The sequence below is a fragment of the Caretta caretta genome, chromosome 22, assembly GCF_965140235.1.
Source record: "Caretta caretta isolate rCarCar2 chromosome 22, rCarCar1.hap1, whole genome shotgun sequence".
Taxonomy (NCBI): domain Eukaryota; kingdom Metazoa; phylum Chordata; order Testudines; family Cheloniidae; genus Caretta; species Caretta caretta.
In genome coordinates, this window is record NC_134227.1 from 12,680,765 (window position 1) to 12,705,279 (window position 24,515).

General features: G+C 48.5%; 1 protein-coding gene across 17 annotated transcripts in view; it reads left to right on the plus strand.

Moving 5' to 3' along the window:
- Nucleotides 1-24,515, plus strand: part of NTM (neurotrimin) — a 676,763-nt gene that overhangs the window by 631,885 nt on the left and 20,363 nt on the right. For all 17 annotated transcript variants that reach the window (XR_007353529.2, XM_048827378.2, XM_048827373.2 and 14 more), the window contains 3 exons: nucleotides 16,747-16,881; nucleotides 18,396-18,516; nucleotides 22,002-22,153. Coding sequence is in view for 16 of the 17 variants with exons in the window: in XM_048827378.2 (XP_048683335.1) it covers nucleotides 16,747-16,881; nucleotides 18,396-18,516; nucleotides 22,002-22,153 (408 nt within the window). In the remaining variant the exon portion in view is untranslated. The remainder of the gene's footprint in view (nucleotides 1-16,746; nucleotides 16,882-18,395; nucleotides 18,517-22,001; nucleotides 22,154-24,515) is intronic.

Sequence of the window (24,515 nt, forward strand, 5' to 3'; positions counted from 1 at the left end):
GGAATGCTGGCTGCAGGTTCGAGTTGTATGTTGGCAGTGTTGTTCAGCAGTTGTGCCCATCAGGACTGTGGTACGGCAGAGCAATGGGGTGCCCCAGTGCTGGCATAGCTGGGAGCACTGCAGGGCCACTTTCAGGTGCATTAACAGAGCTGCCCGAGACAACTAGGACTGGAATAGCAGGGGATGCTGCAGGGGAGAAGAGGGGTTCATTGGCAGAGCTGAGCGGGGAGGCTGGCCAAGCGTGGACCCCACACCGTTCCTGAAACAAACAAGTGTTTCTTGTCTGTAGCTTTGAGGTGCTCAAGAACATTCAGCCCGCCATTTTCTTCCAAATGAATGAGTTACAAAGCTAATGGACGGTTCCCTGCATGCTGCTTCTGTCAGTGTCACCTCCCTTTGCCGTGTGAAAACGATGAGCCCAAGGAAGGGAATCAACAGCGGCCTCACATCTGGGAGCTTGCAGTCCCATTGGCAATCCAGGGGTGATAATATGCCCCAAGACATGTCTGAATCTTTCAGAGGAGACAGACAGACGGATGTGTAAAATCTACACCCTTCCTGGCCTGATACAGATCAGTGACTAAAATCCAATAATGACTGAAAGTTACTCAGATACTGTCAAGATGAGGGTTACACGTAGAGATAGATAGCTGGGGGTATACAGGGATGGATGGATAAATAGATAGATGTGGGGGGATGGATGGATGGATAAATAGTACTTCTGAAGAGGCCTTTACTCAACTAATGAAATGTTGTCCCCTGGCACTATTGCCCTTACAACGTGAGAAACAATGGAAGATATCTGACCAAACTTCAGAGCTCGCCTTGAGATTCTCTAGCATGCCCCAGGCCAGAAGGGGGCAGAAAGTGGCTCACTAGCCTAGTTAAAGCAAGAATTTTGTGTGCACTTAGCTGATGGATAGGGAATGCATATTTCTTAACAGCTCAATTTTCTGGCCTATGTTATATCTTTATTGTTATTATTATTAATAATAATAATAATAGGTGCCAGCTGTGCCAGTTTTATGGCTCCCAAGGAGATCAGAGAGCTTAATATTAATTCCTGTAATATTTCAGCTCCTAACTGTGCTCAAGCGGAGCCATCTTTTAAAAGTTAACAAAGTTGATTCAACAAGGAAGAATGGAAGGAAGTGAGGGAGCTCTCAGAGCTTCTACCAGGAACTGGCTATTTCAGATTAACAGACTGTCCTCCCTCCGATGGTACCAGGGAGTGAACTTCGGGAGAGGCAAGTGCTAGTTACGGAAGCTATACCGTGGGTATGCAGAGAACCTCACCTGCATACACTGCCCTGCCAATCAGCCTCACCCTGGACCCCCTCTGTGTATGAAATGAGAGGATGGACTCCATGGTCCATTCGATCCTAGGCCTTTCTGCTGGAATTGCCCACAATGTGTCCATTGTTTTGCTGGGTTTTGTGTCCACTAAGAACTGAGGTGGGATACACTAACCCATTTCACACAGCCATCAGATGGGGAGGAGAATGTTTGAACAGCCCTGTATCTTTCCTGTGAACCGGTCTTTCAAGCCCCTTCTCACTTGAAACGTTCACAGAGGTGGTGCTCTAGATTGAAACACAACAGACCCGCTTCGCCACTGCATCACTCCAGCTTGGCACTGCTGTAATGTCGCTGCAATCCAGGGAGTCGCACTGGCATGGCAGTGGAATCGTGCCACAGCGAAGCAGGCCCGAAGAGTGAAATTTACCCCTCTGCAGCAGGGCCAGCGTGAGACCTATGACTTAAGCCTCACTTAAGCTGCCAAAACAGGGCTTGAGCTGTGCTGAATCTCCACACAGGGGTGATCTTCACCCAAAGACGTACCAGTGCCACCTTTCATGCCAGCCGGCGCCACTCTCCGTGTAAATAATTGTCCTTTCCATCTCTAATGGCCCTGTGAGACCTGAGCAGCCGCAGTTTACATGAGCAGTCTGTTGCTTCCTACTGTCTGTGCTTACAGATTGTGTTTGCTTAACCCCAGCGCTGCTCCCGGGTCCGGTCTGTTTGTTTCTCCATTCCTGGCAGTCACTAATGAATGAGATTTGTCCAGATATCAACAAGACGTCCCATTATAAATAGGCAAAAATGCAGAGGCCACAGAGCAGAGTGCGTTAGCAATTAGTCTCAATCTGTGCTTTTCTCTTTAGACAGATGCAGTGGCCAGTGTTACCCAGCAGGGGATGCTACAGCAAAGGATCTGTTAACCCCCATTTTATTTGGTCGCCGGGGTGGGGGAGGTGGAACATGGGAAATAAATTTTCAGCTCGGAAGTAGAATGTTGATTTATTTTGTACCACACTCCTTTTAAATGGCCTCAGCTAGTTTCGGGTTTTACAGACTTTGTGGCTTGCGACTTTATTTCCTGCTTCTCTGTCCATCGAAACTTGCTCTCCTTTTAAAAACCCAAAACCCAGTGACAACCTACCGTTCGGAAAGGCCTCCTGTGCTCTTGGGCCTTAAGGTGTTAAAAAAGGGAAACTGATGAACTATTATGGTTTAGGAGATGACTTTACTTTTCCATATATAGTGTTTTTTAAAGTCTGTTTACTGCCTAGTTGCAGTGCCAGGAATGAATCACCCATGGTATTGTGCGGGGAAGGTGAACTTTAAAGCCAAAGCTTAAGTTCTGTATATTTAAAAAGATAAACAAAAAAAAAAGGGGGGGGGGGACCTCATGGCCTGGATACCTCCTGCCGTGCACCTTGTCGTGTCCTTTACACACAGTGACTGATCAGAAAGGCACTGTTTTGAACTCACTCGGCACAGGTGTTGCTGGCTGATGGAGGGGCAGGGTGGAGGGAATGGGTCCCCATGTGCACAGAAATGATCACAGGATTTTTTTCTCTCCTTCATGAAAACCAGTAGCGGGGTTGGATTGAATTGCTTCTCCGCTGTGTTGGGAACCCAAGCACACCAGCATGGCGCTAGTCCATGAGAAACTGACCGTAAACAGGAAGACTAGGTTAATTGTTTTAAGTGGAATAAAGATCAAACAGAAAGAACATAGGTGTTGGAAAGCAAATTAGATTTCTCAAATGCCTTAATAATTCCCAGTGTTCTTAGTATTATGAGTAATTAATGGTAGATAGATGGATGAGATGAGATGCAGTGTGGTCTAATGGACAGATGACTGGACTGGGACTCAGGAAACTTGGGATCTCTTCCTGGCTGTGTGACCTTTTCTGTGCCTCCCATCCCCCTCCTACCCTTTCTTTCTCTTGTCTGTTTGGATTGTAAGCTTTTGGGGGCATGGACACTCTCTCTCTCTCTCTCTATGTGTATAGTTTATGGAGGAGATGGTATGATGGGATAATATGGTTTTGGCAATTAATTGATCTTTAAATATTCATGGTAAATAGGCCCAATGCCCTGTGATGGGATGTTAGATAGGGTGGGATCTGAGTTACTGCAGAGAATTCTTTCTGGGGTATCTGGCTGGTGAATCTTGCCTGAGTGCTCAGGGTCCAGCTGAACACCATATTTGGGGTCGGGAAGGAATTTTCCTCCAGGGCAGACTGGAAGAGGCCCTGGAGGTTTTTCGTTTTCCTCTGTAGCATGGGGCCCGGGTCACTTGCTGGAGGATTCTCTACTCCTTGAAGTCTTTAATCCACGATTTGAGGATTTCAATAGCTCAGACATAGGTGAGAAGTTTATCGCAGGAGTGGGTGGGTGAGATTCTGTGGCCGGCGTTGTGCAGGAGGTCAGACTAGATGATCATAATGGTCCCTTCTGACCTTAATATCTATGAACCTATCTGTACGTACAGCATCTAGCACAATGGAACCTTGATCTCGGTTAAGCCTCTAGAAGCTACAATAATACTAATTAATAGTAGCTAGATACTTGAAGCTGGATCCTGCAGTCTCCGAAAGGGCAAAAGCAAGTGCTGAAATACAGTGCAAGACCCGTATTTCAGTACTCTGCTGTATTACTGGCCCACCTTTGCAGGCTCTAGACATCCAAATTGTTTGGATAAGAATCAGATCTTGTGTGTACCCATCCAAAGTGACTTGGATTCCCATGCCCTCTGTGGTTCACCCCTCTGTAGGTTTATCATCATGCACTTATCTCCGACTTCTGCACTATCAAAGCACAAAGGGAAGGACTTGGGAGCCTTTATCTCTGATATTGCCCTCGCTTTTGTGGGTGGAAGGCTGACCCTCACCATTAATTTTTAACAAAGTCTGTTGCATGCAGGAAACACACTGGAGCTTACTTATAATGGGCTCAAACCACACACTAGCACTGTGGCTCCCTGCACTCTAATGGCTAATTCTTTTGGCATGAGATCCAGTAAGGTGCATGCTCAATAAGCTACTTCTGTGCACTCAGAGAAAGGTCTTTTGTTAATTAGAAAGTGGTTCATTATCTTTGCTTTGCAGAAACTGGAGTCAAATTTGCTCATGGGAGTATCTGAAGGCCACTGGCTGTGTCCTTACTTTATCAGCAGGCAGCGCTGTGCTACTGAGAAGCCAATTCTAGGTCAGCCATAAAAAGGAGGACCTTTTTGCAGCACGCTTTACTGTACAACCCGTGGAATATAAAAGTGTGATTTTTGTGTCTCCAAAGGATATTGATTTTGGGGTAACGCCTTCACATCTTGCCCTTCAGTTGTGCTAGGTACTGATGAACTCAGCAGTTTTAGCCGTAAACCGGTCCAGTGGGGATTCCAGCTTTGGACCTCGGAAGCACGTGGATGTTAACAATTCATCACAGTGCAGAGGAGCCTGAGATGATGTAACGATGCAGTGGTTCACCCCCTTTCTAAGGTCTGGAGTGCAGCGTGAGCTGCAAACAGTGCACTTTAGGGCTGGTTTGTGACTGGTGTGTGCATTCTGGTTATAGTAGACACACACGTGTGTGTGTGGCGGGGCGGGGAGTGAGGGGAGGAATTCAGGGACACAGAATGTAGATGGAAATCAAAGGAGTGACCATGCATCAATTTCACTGCCTGCAAACCCATGTCACAGAAACACATGGCTGCAAATTGGCTTTTTAAATAATATTATGGACAGAGGCAGCACATATGGGTGTGACCCTGTCAGTGTCTGCGTGTGTTCATTCTATGTATATGTGTGTGTGTACACGCGCATAAAGGAGGCAAATCCTGCACCCTCCACTGGGGCAGGGGAAGAGGATGGAGGCTTGCACAACTGATTAAGAGAGCTTTAAACTAGGAATTTGGGGGAGATGGTTGGGAGATGTCCAGGTAATCTCTACGCCAGATTTTAACATTGAGAGGGAAGAAAATGAAGTAAGAAAGGATACAGCCGTGGGTAGGAGAATGGACATAAGGAGGAAGGGCAGTATGGATACCAGCCTAATAGGTCATACTGGCGGTAGAGTGTCCGTGTCTAATTGGGTGAAGAAAGTGAGTGAGGCCAAACAGCAAAAATTAAGATGTTTGTACACCAATGCGAGGAGCCTAGGTAACAAAATGGAGGAACTAGAGCTACTGGTGCAGGAAGTGAAACCAGATATTCTAGGGATAACAGAAACATGGTGGAATAGTGGTCATGACTGGACTACGGGTATTGAAGGGTATGTGCTGTTTAGAAAAGACAGAAATAAAAGCAAAGGTGGTGGAGTAGCATTGTCTATCAATGATGAGGTAGACTGTCAAGAAATAAGAAGCGATGGAATGGATAAGACAGAGTCTGTCTGAGCAAAAATCACATTGGGGAAGAAAACTACTAGAGCCCCCCCCCCCCACCCCGTGATAGTGCTTGGGGTGTGCTATAGTCTGCCGGGATCTAATCTGGATATGGATAGAGACCCCTTTAATGTTTTTAATGAAGTAAATACTAATGGGAACTGCGTGATTATGGGAGACTTTAACTTCCCAGATATAGACTGGAGGACGAGTGCTAGTAATAATAATAGGGCTCAGATTTTCCAGGATGCGATAGCTGATGGGATTCCTTCACCAAGCAGTTGCTGAACAAACAAGAGGGGATGCCATTTTAGATTTGGTTTTGGTGAGTAGTGAGGACCTCAGAGAAGAAATGGTTGTAGGGGACAATCTTGGCTTGAGTGATCATGAGCTAATTCAGTTCAGACTGAACGGAAGGACAAACAAAAATAAATCTGCAACTAGGGTTTTTCAAAAGGGCTGACTTTCAAAAATTAAGGAAATTGGTTAGGAAAGTGGATTGGACTGAAGCACTTATGGATCTAAAGATGGAGGAGGCCTGGGATTACTTCAAGTCAAAGTTGCAGAAGCTATCGGAAGCATGCATCCCAAGAAAGGAGACAAAATTCATAGGCAGGAGTTGTAGACCAACTGGATGAGCAAGCATCTCAGAGAGGTGATGAAGAAAAAGCAGAAAGCATACAGGGAATGGAAGATGGGAGGGATCAGCAAGGAAAGCTACCTTATTGCGGTCAGAACATATAGAGATAAAGTGAGAAAGGCTAAAAGTCATGTAGAGTTGAACCTTGCAAAGGGAATTAAAACCAATAGTAAAAAGTTTTATAGCCATATAAATAAGAAGAAAAAAAAGAAAGAAGAGGTGGGACCGCTAAACACTGAGGATGGAGTGGAGGTTAAGGATAATCTAGGCATGGCCCAATATCTAAACAGATACTTTGCCTCAGTCTTTAATGAGGCTCATGAGCGTAGGGATAATGGTAGCATCAGAAATGGGAATGAGGATATGGAGGCAGATATTACCATATCCGAGGGAGAAGCCAAACTCGAACAGCTTAATGGGACTAAATCGGTGGGCCCAGATAATCTTCATCCAAGAATATTAAAGGAACTGGCACATGAAATTGCAAGCCCATTAGCAAGAATTTTTAATGAATCTGTAAACTCAGGGGTTGTACCGTATGACTGGAGAATTGCTAACATAGTTCCTGTTTTTAAGAAAGGAAAAAAAAGTGATCCGGGTAACTATAGGCCTGTTGGTTTGACATCTGTAGAATGCAAGGTCTTGGAAAAAAATTTGAAGGAGAAAGTAGTTAAGGATATTGAGGTCAATGGTAATTGGGACAAAATACAACATGGTTTTACAAAAGGTAGATCGTGCCAAACCAACCTGATCTCCTTCTTTGAGAAAGTAACAGATTTTTTAGACAAAGGAAATGCAGTGGATCTAATTTACCTCGATTTTAATCAGGCGTTTGATATGGTGCCACATGGGGAATTATTAGTTAAATTGGAAAAGATGGGGATCAATAGGAAAATTGAAAGGTGGATAAGGAACTGGTTAAAGGGGAGACTACAGCGGGTCATATTGAAAGGTGAACTGTGAGGCTGGAGGGAGGTTACCAGTGGAGTTCCTCAGGAATCGGTTTTGGGACCAATCTTATTTAATCTTTTTATTACTGACCTCGGCACAAAAAGTGGGAGTGTGCTAATAAAGTTTGTGGATGACACAAAGCTGGGAGGTATTGCCAATTCAGAGAAGGACCGGGATATCATACAGGAGGATCTGGATGACCTTGTAAACTGGAGTAATAGTAATAGGATGAAATTTAATAGTGAGAAGTGTAAGGTCATGCATTTAGGGATTCATAACAAGAATTTTAGTTATAAGCTGGGGACGCATCAATTAGAAGTAACAGAGGAGGAGAAGGACCTCGGAGTATTGGTTGACCACAGGATGACTATGAGCCGCCAATGTGATATGGCCGTGAAAAAAGCTAATGCGATCTTGGGATGCATCAGGCGAGGTATTTCCAGTAGAGATAAGGAGGTGTTAGTACCGTTATACAAGGCACTGGTGAGACCTCATCTGGAGTATTGTGTGCAGTTCTGGTCTCCCGTGTTTAAGAAGGATGAATTCAAACTGGAACAGATACAGAGAAGGGCTACTAGGATGATCCGAGGAATGGAAAATCGGTCTTATGAAAGGAGACTCAAGGAGCTTGGCTTGTTTAGCCTAACCAAAAGAAGGCTGAGGGGAGATATGATTGCTCTCAATAAATATATCAGAGGGATAAATACCAGGGAGGGAGAGGAACTATTTAAGCTCAGTACCAATGTGGACACAAGAACAAATGGATATAAACTGGCCATCGGGAAGTTTAGACTTAAAATTAGATGAAGGTTTCTAACCATCGGAGGAGTGAAGTTCTGGAACAGCCTTCCAAGGGAAGCAGTGGGGGCAAAAGACCTATCTGGCTTCAAGATTAAGCTCGATAAGTTTATGGAGGAGATGGTTTGATGGGATAACGTGATTTTGGCAATTAATTGATCTTTGACTATTAGTGGTAAATAGACCCAATGGCCTGTGATGGGATGTTAGATAGGGTGGGCTCTGAGTTACTACAGAGAATTCTTTCCTGGGTATCTGGCTGGTGAGTCTTGGCCACATGCTCAGGGTTCAGGTTATCGCCGTATTTGGGGTCAGGAAGGAATTTTCCTCCAGGGCAGATTGGAAGAGGTCCTGGGAGTTTTTCAACTTCCCCTGCAGCGTGGGGCACGGGTCACTTGCTGGAGGATTCTCTGCACTTTGACGTCTTTAAACCACGATTTGAGGACTTCAATAGCTCAGACATAGGCGAGAGGTTTATTGCAGGAGTGGGTGGGTGAGATTCTGTGGCCTGCAGGAGGTCAGACTAGATGATCATAATGGTCCCTTAAAGTCTATGAGTCTATGAGGATGAGGGCCATCTGGCTGTGGAATTGGTATGTTTCTGCTGTACAAGAGGGGAAACATGTTATAGGGATGGGATTCTTGTGTAGGGCAGAGCTCAGCTCTGTGAGTCTCCATGAGGGGTGCCTTTGGGTAAGGCTTGAGGCTGGAGGATGTACTGCTATGCAGATCCTATGGCCACTCACCATGGAGCAGCTGTGCTTACCTGCCAGGGAGGAGGATTCCTCTCCACTTAAGACTCAGAGATCCCGGTCCCCAGGTGAGTCACAGGTGCTGGAGAAATTGCCATGCTAATGTGAAGTGTGTGTATACTCGTGTACATGTTTGCATACTCATCTGTGCAGTGAACACATTCATATCTTAGAACGTGTGTGTGCATCAGTATCTATGCAGGTGTGTGGGTATATTTTGGTGCCTTATACTATAATGATCGGGACATGATAAATAGACAGACAGACAGATAGATACCCTATTGAGCAATGCTGCCAGTCTACATGATCATATTCACTGCTCAGATGCTGCAGTGATGGGTTCTTGTATGGTTGCCTACAGGAGGTGGACAGCTGTGGAGGGGGTGTATTTGAGCATGCAGTGTGCATATTTTCCATATTCACACAAGTAACCGTGTGTGAGATGTGACCAGCCACCCACCTCGAGCCATAACTTATTTGGATGGCAAACCCCCGCACACACCATCATTAAGGTGCTTCTCGGAGCTGCATCGCCCTGGGCGAGAGGAGAGGCAGGAGAGCTGCGGGACTCAGTGTCCTCTCATCTCCCCAGATCCAGCAGCCAAGTGCCCCGTCTCCCTGGGGGACCTGTGAGCACTCCCCTCACCGCTGGCACTCAATCCCAGAAACAGCTGTCCGGAGCTAATTTATTTCCTAATGCGTCGGCAATGTTAATTTATAAATTACACTGGTAATTCGAGCTATTATTAATTTCAGATGGTGTAGGGCAGGCCTAATTAAAATATGACACCAATTGCCACACATATGTACCAAGGACTACCGTTTAAAATTAATAGGAATATTAAGTGTGACACTGGTCTCAGAGATGCTTTGCACAGTAATTATAGCAGCCCGGCTGCAGGAGATCTGATAAAGTCGATAGCGAGATTTCAAATAAATAAATACAAAAATCCCACTCTCTCCCTGTTCCGGGGCTATTACGGAAAGCTGCTGCTGCTTTTTTTTTTCCTTCTTCTTCTTCTTCTTTCAAGGTCAAACACACTTTTTCATTTGAAACAGGGCACAGGAATGGCACCACGGGACGCACAGATTTAATAACCTGAATATTTTTTTTAATACGAGCTACTTATGAACATCGGGTAGGGGCACAGCCAGTACCAAGAACCAGCTGGCCCCCTCTGTGCTGCAGTCCCAGCTTGCTGGTGAAGACGCTTTGGAGAGGTTTGGCACGTGGCTGGGAGACCTCCGAGGACCACTGCAGGAGGTGGTGGTGGTGGTTCAGTAGATGATGCTCTTCGGCCGGCCCTGAGCCAATACAACAGCTTGGTGTTTGAGGGTGGCTGAGTGAAAGGGGCTGCGGTTGGTGGTTATCGCATGACCAGTGTCACGCCCTTCCATCAAGGGGCAGGGTTGGCTCTTCATTCCTGGCCCATAAACATGCCAGAGAGCCTGTCTGTGACAGCTGTCAATGCCTGCATGTATTTTTTTTTTTGCATGAACAACAGGTCTTTGTCCTCAGAATATGATATTCCATTTCCAGTCCATAACTTGAAAAGATGGTTCTGTTCCTCCTGATGCTTAGCTTTTGTCTGTTGGCCACCCTGCTAGTTCGCTCTAGACTACTGGGGGTCCTTTTCCAAAGCCTCTTTGGTTTCCATCAGTGTCACTGTTGAAACTGGGAGCTCGTGCAGCATGCTAATGGAGTCGGTGCCCTGATCCCCTTCCCCCAACTTGCTGATGCTGGGGATATATGCCCAGCGCAGGGTGTCAGCCAACACCGGAAGTCACCCTGGACAACATCTGATCTCTGCCGGGTAGTGCTGGGGGTGCCTCAACATACACTGCCGTCTCTTTGGAGCGCTAGGAAGGAGCTTTGCCATGATTGCCTGGTGGGGTTTCTGATCTGATTGCACTATTACTGGGTGGCCAAACATGCACTCTGATGGAATCGCTCCACTCCAAATACCTCAGCCAGAAGCTCTTTTTCTATTTGGGTGTACCGCTGTTCAGCCTCTGACAAGGCTGTGATGGGGTGTATCAGCCCCACACTGGTACAGCAGGGGTTAACCCTTCTCTCTTAGCTGAGGAGACCACACACACCCCCGGCTCTGCTGGGTATGCTCCTGAGGGAGGAATGCCTGCACTCCAAGACGCAGAGGCCAGCCAGTTGGAGACGGACCCCGACACACCGGCATGGGACGTCATGGAGAGGGGAAAGACTGGAGAATCCCAGAGAGGGAGGACTCCAGAGACTTGGGTAGGAAGTGACCCGGGGAGGTTTTGCGGGGAAACCGGACCAAGGTCGGTGTGTTTCAGTTGGACCCCTGCCAAGCTGGTGGCGGGCAAACCCACCTCCGATAGGGCCCTGGGTTGGGACCCGGTGGAGAGGGTGGGCCTGGATCCCCCATCCTGGCGCTACCCACCCTGGGGTGATGGCCCCGCTCGCCACTTGTATTGACTCTGGCCATTGGGCCGCACTGCCCTGACAGCAAGGGCTGTGGTATTGATTTTGGCTGATAGGCTGCACTGCCCTGCTATCAAGGGCCGCATCAAGGACTAAGGCCCCTGGGCCGTGCAGCCCCAAGACCCGGGGCTCCCCTTCAAACTTGATTGCGGGGTGCTGAGGCACCTCTCCCCTGCCCCCATGGGGTGATGGGGTGTATCAGCCCAGCGACAGGGGCTCTGCTGGCATAAGCGACAAAAGAGGAGCATCACCTTTCTCCGATGCATCACCCTGGAGTCTCAGTGGTTCTCCTGGCTGGTAGTACTTCAGGACAGGGGCATCTGTTATAATTTGTTTCACAGTGTCAAATGCTTGCAGTTGGGGACCTGCCCAGTCCCATTCAGCATCCTGCCTTGTGAGCTGATGCTGCAGTGTGGACAGTGCTGTATCGATTTCATAGCCACTAGAGCTGGCATGTTTTCTGACTGCCTTCAGCTTTTTGGGATCTGTTTTCAGTCCCTCTGCTGTGAGCAAATGTCCAATATATGTCACCTCATGTTGTCTGAGTTGCATTTTTTCTCAGTTGAATTTTAAGTTCTTGTCCCTGCATCACTGTAGAAAAACTTGTTGTTTTCTGCAGTGGTCCCAGTCAGCTCCTGAATCACTGCTCCCTTCACCTACAGTAAGGCTATCATCTGCAATTACTTTCACCGCAGGCAGTCCTTCCAGCGCTTGGGCGAATTTTCTCTGCAACACCTTTGGTGTTGGGCTTATGCCCGTCAGCATGCGCAGCCATCTGTGGCAACCAAATGGCATTGCAAACATTGTCAGCATACCGGACTCTTTATCCAGGCTCATGTGCCAAAACCCATTCCTCACATCACAGAACACAAAAATTCTGGCTTTGGGAGGTTGTGAGCAGTGAATAGTGGCATCTTTTTAATACTCAGTTGAGTGGCTTTGAGTCTAGGCAGATGCATAATTTGCCTGATAACTTCTTTACCACCACTGTGCTGCTTACCCAAGCTGTGCTGGCCTCTACAGGTGCTACAATACCCCTGCTCTGCAGGCTTTCAGGCTCCCTGTGTACTGGATTACATAGTGCCATTGTAATTTTCCTTCATGGTAAGCACACCAAATCCACAGCAGGGTCTAGTTCTAGTTGCAGCTTTCTTGCAAGGCCTTTGAAAATATCCCCGTGTGCTTCTTAAATGGTCTCCATTGTCCATGAGTCTCCCTCTTTTGCATTGCAGCTGAACCTGATCGCTTGCATGGCCATATTTCCCAAGAGGGATCTGTGGTGCTTACCTTTTACCACCACAAGGTTGAGCTGGAAACAACTGTTATATTTTGGATCACTTGTTATAAGGTCACATTTTCCTATGGGCTGCTTTGTGCTCTTTGTACATTATTTGCTTGCATCTGCTGTTTGTAAAGCACGTGTTTGAGTCCAATTCACCCCAACAAATCAAATAATCATAAAAATGTAGGACAGGATGCGACCTCAATAGGTCCTCTAGTTCAGTCCTCTGCACTGAGGCAGGACTAAGTATTATCTAGACCATCCTGACAGGTGTTTGTCTAACCTGCTCTTAAAAACGTCTAATGACAGAGATTCTACAACCTCCCTAGGTAATTTGTTCCGGTGCTTAACAACCCTGATAGTTAAGAAGCTTTTCCTCATGTCTAACCTAAATCTCCCTTCCTGCAATTTAAGCCCATTACTTCTTGTCCTTTCCTCAGTGGATAAGGAGAACAATTTATCACCCTGCTCTTTGTAACAACTTTTTACCTTCTTGAAGACTGTTATCATGGCCTCCCTCAGTCTTCTCTTCTCCAGAGTAAACAAACCCAATTTTTTCAATCTTTCTTCGTAGGTCATGTTTTCTAGACCTTTCATCATTTTTGTCACTCTTCTCTGGACTTTCTCCAATTTGTCCATATCTTTCCTGAAATGTGGGGCTCAGAACTGGACACAATACTTCAGTTGAGGCCTAATCAGCTTGGAGTGGAGCGGAAGAATTACTTCTCGTGTCTTGCTTACAATACTCCTGCTAATACATCAGAGAACGATATTTGCTTCTTTTTTTTTTTTTTTTTGGCAACAGTATTACATGCTTGGCTTATATGTGGTTTGTGACCCACTATAACCCCCAGATCTTTTTCTGCAGTTCTCCATCCTAGGCAATGGTTTCCCATTTCGTGATTGTTCAGTTGATTATTCCTTCCTAAGCGGAGTACTTTGCATTTGTCCTTATTGAATTCCATCCTATTTATTTCAGACCATTTCTCCAGTTTGTCGAGCTCTAATTCTAATCCTGTCCTCCAAAGTTCTTGCAACCCCTCCCATCTTGTTATCATCTGCAGACTTTATAAGTGTTCTCTCTATGCCATTATCCAAATCATATATGAAGATATTGAATAGAACTGGACCCAGAACAGATCCTGGTGGGGTCCTACTCGATATGTCCTTCCAGCTTGTCTGTGAACCATTGATAATTACTCTCTGAGTATGGGTTTCCAATCAGCTTCCCAATGATTTTTCAGTCACATTGCAGGAGGCCCTGCTATCCAGCTGAAATCGTGCAGAGCGTTTCCCTGTTCACATTGTTGCTTACACAGAGGTTGATATGGTCTCTTGTTGCCTTCCTGTCCCAGTAGCCTGAACTTGGGATACTCTTGGACCCAAAGAGAGAGTCATGACGTCACCACCACTGTCTGATGTGCTGTCTCGCTCTTGTACCTGTCTGAAATTGGAGGATTGGGCCAAAAGAAATCTGATGAGGTTCAATAAGGATAAGTGCAGGGTCCTGCACTTAGGATGGAAGAATCCAATGCACCGCTACAGACTAGGGACCGAATGGCTAGGCAGCAGTTCTGCGGAAAAGGACCTAGGGGTGACAGTGGATGAGAAGCTGGATATGAGTCAGCAGTGTGCCCTTGTTGCCAAGAAGGCCAATGGCATTTTGGGATGTATAAGTAGGGGCATAGTGAGCAGATCGAGGGACGTGATCGTTCCCCTCTATTCGACATTGGTGAGGCCTCATCTGGAGTACTGTGTCCAGTTTTGGGCCCCACACTACAAGAAGGATGTGGATAAATTGGAGAGAGTCCAGCGAAGGGCAACAAAAATGATTAGGGGTCTGGAACACATGACTTATGAGGAGAGGCTGAGGGAGCTGGGATTGTTTAGCCTGCAGAAGAGAAGAATGAGGGGGGATTTGATAGCTGCTTTCAACTACCTGAAAGGGGGTTCCAAAGAGGATGGCTCTAGACTGTTCTCAATGGTAGCAGATGACAGAACGAGGAGTAATGGTCTCAAGTTGCAGTGGGGGAGCTTTAGATTGGATATTAGGAAAAACTTTTTCACTAAGAGGGTGGTGAAACACTGGAATGCGTTACCTAGGGAGGTGGTAGAATCTCCTTCCTTAGAGGTTTTTAAGGTCAGGCTTGACAAAGCCCTGGCTGGGATGATTTAACTGGGAATTGGTCCTGCTTCGAGCAGGGGGTTGGACTAGATGACCTTCAGGGGTCCCTTCCAACCCTGATATTCTATGACTCTATGATTCTATGAATGCATCTTTTTGAGACCTTCTGCTCTTGGGCATGCTGCTAAAATGGTCCAAGTTGCCACGTTCCTTGCAATGCTGTATAAGCGCAGGGCACTTCTTTATCCGCTCCTGCTGTCTCCCACTGTGGATACATCTCGTTTCGGGTACAGACCCCTGGCCATCGGCTCTCCTTGGCTGTTTTCTCACTGCATGTACCATTGGGCACATTGTGCCTGCTAGGCTTTTCACCCTCTGGCTTGGTCTCTAGTGAAAAATCTGGGTTGCTCCACAATTTCATTCTGCTTTGGGGAAAAATAGCTCTCCAGAGGACCGCTGTGAAGCTTGGGACCGTGGTGAGTGTCAGAGTGCTGCAGACCTCTCTGCCTTGTTCCCCAATAAGGCAAAGTAAAAGTTTTACTTTCCCGCTGTTGTCGTCCCCTTGCATGGCCAGGCCTGTGTACAGCTCAAACTCCGTCTACTGGGTCTGTCGCGGGGCCAGGTTTCTGCTGGCAAAATCCAGGGCTCTGGGGGGCTTCAGCCCAAGCTCCATGGCCCACACTGCCAGCTGCTGGTCTGCAGAGAACTCACAGCTCCCACACCGCCCCCGTGGTTCTCTGTCAAAGCAGGAGGGTGTGCACAGGTTAAGCTGAAGTGGAACTTATTAAATTCTGGGCACTGCTGTGTCCCTGTGTTGCTTCCAGCCTAACTCCTTGCATTCCTTGTTTTTCTGGTGTCCCGGTTACTGCAGGGAATGTGGGTCCTCTGACTCCAGTTCCACTGACCATGATACCCAGCTGTGGTGCGCTTGGCATGCTAGCAGGGACTGTATCAAAACAAAGCTCTCCAGAGAGCACAGCCCATAAATGTGTGGCTAAATCTTCAGCAGAACTCAGCCCATTTGATACTGTTTGGAGCCCTGAGCTCATTGGAAAATCTGGCCCTGGTTGTCTATAAAGATACGTCAGCCCTTCCCCCTAAATTAAGGGAAAGTCAGGCCTGGAGTCCTGGGACAAATTCCAACATGGGTGATCGCAATCTTCTTGCCTTCGCTCCCACCATCAGAGTCCAATTGTGCGTGGTGTCCTGCACTTCCTCTCGTAAAGCCGGGAGCTGTTTTGCTCGTAGTATGAAGCAGTTGCTACATTTCACACCAGAGGGGGTAGCATTTCTGTGCTGGATGAACTGATAACTGAGTGTGTGTTGTGATCCTTCAGGATGGGAAGGTGCTTTCCAATGGTCAGATCGTATTAATATCAGCTGATGGTAAAAGGTCCTGGACAAGGGGAATTTCTTGGCTCAGGGTCCTTCTGATATTGGTGTTTAGTTATGGAGATTCAAGCCTGGCGTTTAGACCAAATTGGAATGATCTTTATGGTTTGATGAGGCAGCCTGTTAGCTGAACCAAAGGGGTAGCTTTTTATCCACTGCTCCCCCTGTATAGATCCAACATGAAGAATCCCATGTTCAGTGGGTACCCGAGTCCTCTCGGAGGGTGAACTCTTTAGGATCACAGTCCAGGGGCCTTGCTAGAGAATCGACCGTTTCCGTAGGGCCTGATAAATGAATTTCCCCTCTTGACCCAGAAGGGAATGTTTCCACACTGTGGGCTCCAAACCAATGCTACCAGGGTGGAAGTGGTCTTCTGCACATGGGCCGCCATGGGACCCTGCTAAACCTGGCTCTACAATTTCTTATTACTCCGTGGCTGGACAGTAGCACTTGAGTTTCTCTCTTGCATCAGACAGAGAAAGGGGTGAAGAGGAGGGTTGGGGAGAAGGGGCCCATGTTAAGAGCTGTGTCAGGAAACCCCACTGGCACTGGAGGTAGGTAGAGCGGCTGAAGGGCCCCCCACGCCCCCGCCTTTCAACACGCGTAACTGTTAACCCAGGTGTGGAGCTGCTCGGTAGCCCATGTTCTCCTTCTCTTTCCGGCCCCTGCAGCTGTGGGTTTCGTGAGCGAAGACGAGTACCTGGAGATCACGGGGATCACCAAGGAGCAATCTGGCGAGTACGAGTGTAGCGCATCCAACGACGTGGCGGCTCCCGTCGTCCGGAGAGTGAAAGTCACCGTGAACTGTAAGTAACCTCGGGTGCCAGCTCTTGGCTGCAGCACAGAGGGGATGCCGGGGGCAGGCGGTTAGCAGAGACAGGGTGGCGGGCAAAGGAAGGAGAGCACCCCTCAATGCGGTGGGGAGGGGAGGAGACCATTGTCCTCTCACACTCGGGCTGTATCGCTGCCAAAAGAGAAGGTGAATGGTCTGGGTTTGTGCAGAGGACTCGATGTGTCTGCAAGTGGTTGGGGCTGGGAAGGGCTGTGGGGGAGCTGGGTGTGTCTGTTGGGGCGGGCTGCGTGTATCCTTGCAGGAGAGGGGGGGTGTTTGTGCAGGGGGCTGGGAGAGGGCTGGGCTGGGGGCACCCTTTCAGGGAACGGGGGGTATCTGTGCAGGAGGGGAGGGCTGGGCAGAGCTGGGTGTCTCCTTGCAGGGGGCATATGCAGAGTGGGTTGGGAAGGGGAGCGCATGTTTTCTTAGCAGATGTCGTTCCACCCATTCGTTTGGTTTTTGAATTCCGTGTTTTCCCACTCCCCCACCTCCCTGGCTCTCTGTGTGCACGGGGCTTTCACAGCCCATGGTGAGATGCTGTGCTGATAACCTCTGGGGAGAAGTGAAGAGGGAAATGAGCAGCAAGTGGGAATTTATAAACAAATAATGAGCAGAATGCTGCTGCTAAGAGAGTGGGTGAAGAAAACTCATCCCTCCTGGCACCCTACTCCTCTGCACACACACATGCACGCACTCAGACACACACGGGCACAGACCCACGGGGGCATGCACTTCCACATACACACACTGTGGTACACACAGGAGCATCGGTGCTCAAAAAGCATACACGTCGGTGCGTGCGTTCACACACATATGCTCAAATACCTGTGCATGAGCTCACACTCATGCAAAAACATGTGCACGCATTCATGCTCATGCACAAATGTGCATGTGCTCTCATACGTGTACAAACACGTGTGCTCGGGCTCACACACATGCACAGACAAGCGTGTGCATGCCCTCACGCTCGTGCACAAATGTGCATGAGCTCACACACGTGCACAAACACATGTGCATGCGCTCACCAGCGTGGACATGCGCACTCTCACGCAGGCTCATGCATGCACACACAAAGTCACATGCACTCACACCAAAGGAACAAAACTGTTAGGAGTGGAGAGAGCCAGAGGCTCCAATAAGCATGTGGTGCTGGTGAACTGGGGCAGACAGACGGAAGGGCCCACGCTGGTTAGAGACACAGAACGAGGTTTGGGGTCATTCCCTTCCCATCTGCCTGAGTGCGGGGCGTGAAGTTCCTTGCAGGCCTGTAGAACAGCACTTGAGTGGCAGGAACTGGGCACCGGCTTGGGGAACAGGCCTCGTGTTGGCGAGGGGAGGGCGGCTGGCACAGGGACCTTCTGCCGGAAGCTGATTCATTTGGCTTAGCCCACGAGATGGGGAAGAAAGAGAGGCTTGCGGAGTGAAGGCAGAAAAGAAGGGTTTTCTGAGGCCCCGGGGAGAAACCCTCACGCCCTCATGTCCCCGCAGACCCACCATACATCTCAGACGCCAAGAGCACCGGGGTGCCCGTGGGGCAGAAGGGCATTCTTCAGTGCGAAGCCTCCGCCGTCCCCGCTGCAGAATTCCAGTGGTACAAAGACGACAAGAGGTAGGTGAATCCGATGGGGTTTGGGAGTGGAGGGAGATGGAAAGGCCTTGCAGGTGGCATCCGCCCCAGCAGAAAAACTATCTACCGCCGTTCCCAGGGGATTTACCTGCATCGTCTCCTGGGCTGGCTGCCCTTTGCACTCCACTCACCTTGCACAAAGCAGGAGTGGTTAAGCCTTCACGTGAACTGCAGAGCCTGTTAGCACCGGAAAAGGGGGGTCAGCGACCTGATTTCACCTTGTCTTTGTGACCGCTAGGCTCTCACTGCAGGAGAGAGGAGGGAGGTGGAGGTGAATAGACCACGCCCTGGTTGTGCTGTTGTAAGAGGCACCAGGATTCTGCTGTGATTCCACCCCACCTCCCCCTGCGGCAAAAAGAGCCATAAAATCAGCATGTCAAGGAAGGCGCAGGGAAAGCAGCTGGCCTCTCCATCCAGTGCATCCAGGTGCAGTTTCCAGGCAGGGGAAACAATAATTAAATATTGAGCATCTCTCGGTCCCGGGTGTTTTAATTAAATGATGAGGAGAACAGAGGGAGCCAGATTGCCAAGCCATTTACTCTCCCCGAATCTTGTTTAGCCCTTTAAAAAGAGGCTTTTGCAGAGACAGAGAGGCCAGCGCTCCTGGGAGCAAAGGGAAAAAGACCAGCAGCTAATGAGAGATGGGCCCAAGGTGGAGTGTTTAGATCCAGATGCAAACTTGCCCGTAGTTCAGAGACTGGTGGCGTTCAGATCCAGCTGACTCAGCCCTTTATCAACACAGGAGCCAGCCAGATCCAAAGTCTGATCTGGATTCTGAGCCAGATTTCCCCCCAACTTGGGTAGGGTTCGAATCTGGCTTTCTGTACTGGGCCCAACTCGGCACTAATAACCTGATCTGAACAGGTGCTGAGCACATGCAGTACCCATCCATTCCAACAGGACCTGCAGTTGTTTGACACGTCTTAAAATCAGGCCATGAATTTATATTTAATTCAACTCTTTCTCCACAATATAGAGTATCTGAACTCCGAGGCTAGTTTTCCTGCCTGGGAATGGATCTTCTGGGCATTTGTTTTCAAAGTGGCCTCAATCTGCACTCTAAAGTTGGTTACCTTGAATTCAGATGTGCATGCCCCATGCTGCATGTGTAAATGGCATTTGTGGGCTGAAAGGGGGCAGCGTGATCCAGTGGTTACAGAAGTGGGCTGAGAGTCAGTTAACCTAGCTTCACTTCCTGACTGCCAATGTCCCCTTGGATGACCTTGCGGCAAACCATTATGTGCCTCCTTTTCTCCATCTGTGCAATGGGAGCAAAAGTAATTCCTCTCCTTGGTGAAGATTGCGTGGCTCCTTGCCTGAAAGTGCCGAGAGTATTACTGGAAGCACGAATCCAGGCTTTGGGGGTATGTGAAAATGCAGCGGCTTTAAGACTAAAGATGCTCCCGGTCCAGTTCCTTTGAAATGGCAGACAAAATGTAAGGCCCTTATCATGCTAGAATGAGGCCCCAATGGGAAGTGAAGAAGGATAGTCTGGTGACTAGGGTGCTAGCCTGAGATTTGTGAGACTCGCGGTCGGTTCCCAGCGATGCCACTTTTCTGTGGGACCTTGGACAAGTCACTTAACCTCTCTGTGTTTTGCTTCCCCCTCTGTGAAATGTGGATCACAGCATTGTCCGACTTTATGGGGGTGTGGTGGAGATAAACACATTAAAACAGCTTGTGTGACGCTCAGATCCTATGATAATCTATCAGCATAAGATTAGATAGATCTCTCTTTATGTAGGCCCTACACCAACTGTGAGGGTTGTTTCATATGTTAAGCACATCCTAGGAATGGAGAAATGGGTTTTAAATACTAATTGAAGGATATTTTGCCATCAGGCTATGCATTTTTCAGAAGCAGGCCATATTGCACTGACCTTTAAACCACTAATATGAATAACATTCATATTCATATTGAAGCCAAATGCTATTGAGAGTTGTCAGATGAGACCCAAAGCAAGCTGGGGTGGTGGTAATGAAGAGCCGGCACCCACTGGGAGGAATTAGCTAGTAAAAAAAGACCAAAATGCCTGAAGAAATAGAGATGCTGGGGAGGAGGGTGAGTGAGTTGTAAAACGAGGAAACAAAAAATCAGTGAATGGCAGACCTGCAAATGATGTCACGCCTCACTGCGTTTAGCCAGAGAGAGGGCAGCACGATCCAGCTGTGACCCATCTCCTCGGCTCGCCTTCTTCCTCCCTGCCCTACACTCTGGTTTCCTGTAGGTAGGGTACTTGGAGCTAGGGTTGGGGTTCTTATGGGTAGGGCTCCCCGCACTTGGATTAAGGTTCTTAGGGCTAGGGCTCCCTGCCCTAAGGTTAGGGTTCCTAAGGGCCTGGTACTTGGAGCTAGGGTTAGGGTTGCTGTGGGTAGAATACCTGGAGCTAGGGTTGGGGTTCCTGTGGGCCTGGTACTTGAAGCTAGGGTTAGGGTTGCTGTGGGTAGGATACCTGGAGCTAGGGTTGGGGTTCCTATGGGCCTTGTACTTGAAGCTAGGGTTGGGACCACAACTCCACTCAGACCAAGACCGCTGTGGGTCTGCTCTCTGATGTGCCCTTGAAAGCATGCCTGGATTTATCTGCAGTGCCGGGGCCCAGTGGACACACTGCCAGGGGTTCCCCCAGAGGCCTGGGGGGATAGATTTTAAGGAGGAAGGGGGTCAGGAGAACTCATTAGGGAGGCGTGAAGGAAGCAGTCCATGGAGCAGGAGGTTAGGCCACCTGTTGGGGTTGTCAGATTTGGAAGGGAACAAGGGGATCATTTTTAAGGCGGAGGGGAGGGGAGAGGAGTGTAATGCTGGCATGGAGGGAAGAAGCAGAGAAGAACAGGGGAAACCCCAAAGTGCTTTCGGACTCGTCCAAACAGGATCTTAATACCTAGCACATGTTCAGACTGCTCAGTCCCTACATGCCAGAGGACTGGAGCCATGCCAAGGTCATGTGCTTATTTCTCATGTATGGACAAGTCTAAAACAGGCCCCGGAGGCTGTCCTTTTGCTGGTAAAGAGTTGCTGTTCCCACATGGTGATCATCGCCGCCTATGCTGGGAGATTTGCAAGCCCCAAGACTGTTCTGCCATGGTGGCTGCTCTGCTTATCTGCGGATACTTCTTGTTCTAGCTCAGCCCTGAGGCAGTCTGAGTGTGGTCTGGCGGATAAGGCAGAGGATGAGACTCGAGACTCCGGTCCCAGCTCTGCCACTGACCTGTTCTGTGACCTAGGGCCATTCATTTCATCTCTCTTTTTCCCCACCTACCCTTTGTCTGTTTAAATATAAGCTCTTCAGGTCAAGGAATGTCTCCCTCTCTTTGTCCAGAATGGTGGAGCTCTGATCTCAGGTGGGTTCCCTAGGTTTTACTGCAATACGGATAAGAGCCCAGGGCATAGGTAGCAGCCCCTTGCTCTGACCATGTCTTCCATTCTGAAGGTGTTACCATGTTCCTTTCCCCTTCTCCCCTTGCCTCAGGCTGGTAGAAGGACAGAAAGGGGTGAAAGTTGAAAGCAAAGCCTTCTTCTCCAGACTGACCTTCTTCAACGTCTCCGAGCAGGATTACGGGAACTACACCTGCGTGGCCTCCAACAAGCTAGGAAATACCAACGTCAGCATCATCCTGTACGGTAAGTAGGGCCAGGTGCAGGGTGGGGAGAAGTAAGTAGGGAGAAGCCAATGCTAGGGGGAGGGGATGGAAGGATGTAAACCCTCAGGGGTTGTTTTTTCTGGGTGTTGCTAACAGACAGGCCTGCCTCAGTGTGGAGCCTCCATTCATCTCAAAGTGGAGATGTCATCAGATGGGATGCGTATTTCTTATCGATTGTTTCTGCTTTGGTAGGGTTCTGAAGTTGCAAGGGGCAGATCATGCATGCTCAGCTGTTATTCCCAGGTGTAGGGGGACCAGGAGCAAGGGGGACCAGGAGCAAGGGGGGCCAGGAGCAAGGGGGACCAGGAGCAAGGGGGGCTGAGCTACCAGTGTAACGCCTTGCCGATGAGTGGCCTCTTCTCCAGGCAAAAGGAAATCCAGTCTCCATGCTTGTTTCACCCCAGTTTCTTCCACTCATGCCCTTCAGTTCTGACTCGTTGGAATCCATTCCCCCAGAACTTCATCCTCCATGTTTGTTCATTCCTGGGTTTCCCCAAATCCTGCTGTCCCAGTATGCCCCCAGCGCTGACCTGGGAGGGACCTCCTGCATTGGGAGAGGAAGTCTTCTCCATCTCCATGCAACCCTGGATTTGTCCACACACTACTTTCTCCTTCCTCTCCTTGAAATCCCTTGCTTGATTTGCTCTCGTCCTTTGTCTCTTACCCTATAAACTTCTCAGAATTGACCTAAGAGCTGGCCAGCTGAGAGCCCCTAAATCAGAACAACTGTCACCCCACAAACAACCTAGGCTTGATTGAAGTTGGACATTAAGATCTGAAAGGGCTTTGTGAGAGTGAGTGAAACCTGTTTTGGCTGAAATAAACCCACCTACCTCATTGCCCCAAACACCTACTGCATGTTTCATAAGAGTTGGATGAAATTTTGATAGCCCCTCACCCGCATTATGTCCCCATGTTCATGGCACCTCAACGCTTCAAAACAGGTCCAGACTAGGGAATGCAAAAAATGGCAAAATAGCCAGTTTGTGTTGTGTTTTTAGCCTGATCAGAAGGAATCAGGAAGCCTGCAAGAAAGTTTGTCCAGTTTCTCACTACCAGACTCAGGTTTGAATATGGCAAGGTCCAAGGGTGTTCTCGGCCAAGCTTTGCTTTGAAACTTGGAAGCATTGCAAAATTTGGATCCAGATCTGGTTAGGGATTCCAATCACCCCTGAAGTTTGATATTTACCGAGCTGGGACTTGGAGCCTATCTCTAGTTTTCATGGTAATAAACTACAGGAGCACCCTTCAGGTGTGCGGCAGTCGGCCAGGTGGGGTCATGTGTCTGCAGCTTCGCACAGAGCCGTGAAAAGCTACAGTAACCGAGCCTGAATCTAGGCAGCACTTGCTTTGTTGCAAACCTGAATCTCAAGATTGTTTTGCTGAGATACATGGAATTTTCAGCCAGCCACAGCCACAAACCAGATAGACTTGGGCTGACTCCTGGATATATGCAGGAGACTTTGTGGTTTCTCATGTTTTGAACTTAAACCTTGGCCAGTTTGGCTGAGTTTCCATTTGTGTTTTTGGGTCTGTCAAATCCCAAACTCCAGGGACCCAAACCCAGATTGGATCCAGATTTGAATTTGCGCAAGTCCATAGGAGCGGGATGGACCGTATGATCCTTATGACAGAGACATAACCCAGTAAGGAAGTTCTAGTCCTGATCTGCTGTGCATGACTCCAGAGCATAAAGGACCCACACCACTCTGTCATTGTGTGTCAGCTTCCAGGTCACATTTTCTGTTACTGCAGCATTAAAAAACAATAGAAAGATGACTTTGCCGGAGGGAGGGAGCGGGATGGGGAGTTCTGCGCCCTTATCTGGGAGACGTTTTCTCCACATGCCAGAGCTACGATTAGAGTGATGCATCCGTCTGACACCACTCACAGTCGGGGAGGACATAATTGCTCAACACATTTGTCACGCGTCTCACTGCTATGGCAGTCAGTGGTGTTGGAGCCTGTACTGCTGATCAGGAACCGAATGGGGAGCAAAGGTTTTATCACCCCCTTCCCAGATTCCCCCACACCCATAGCCAGCTGTCCCTCCATTGCATTAGCAGCACCGGTATCCCCATACCATGGGCTGAACCTCATCTTATTATCCGGGCTGACCTGTGAACATCACGAACTCCGCCCCTGCTAATGATGTCATTGTCTCCTAGTAACTAGCGACTGCTAATAGCAGAGGGAGATTTTTTTAAAAAAATAAAGGGACAGAAATCCAGACAGTGTGGGAGCGGGACAAAATAGGTGGTGGAGCAGAAGGGATTTTTGGGTGGCTTCATTTCGGGGCATCTCATTTTCAGAGGGGCTGAGCACTTCCCCTTTGAAAGTCA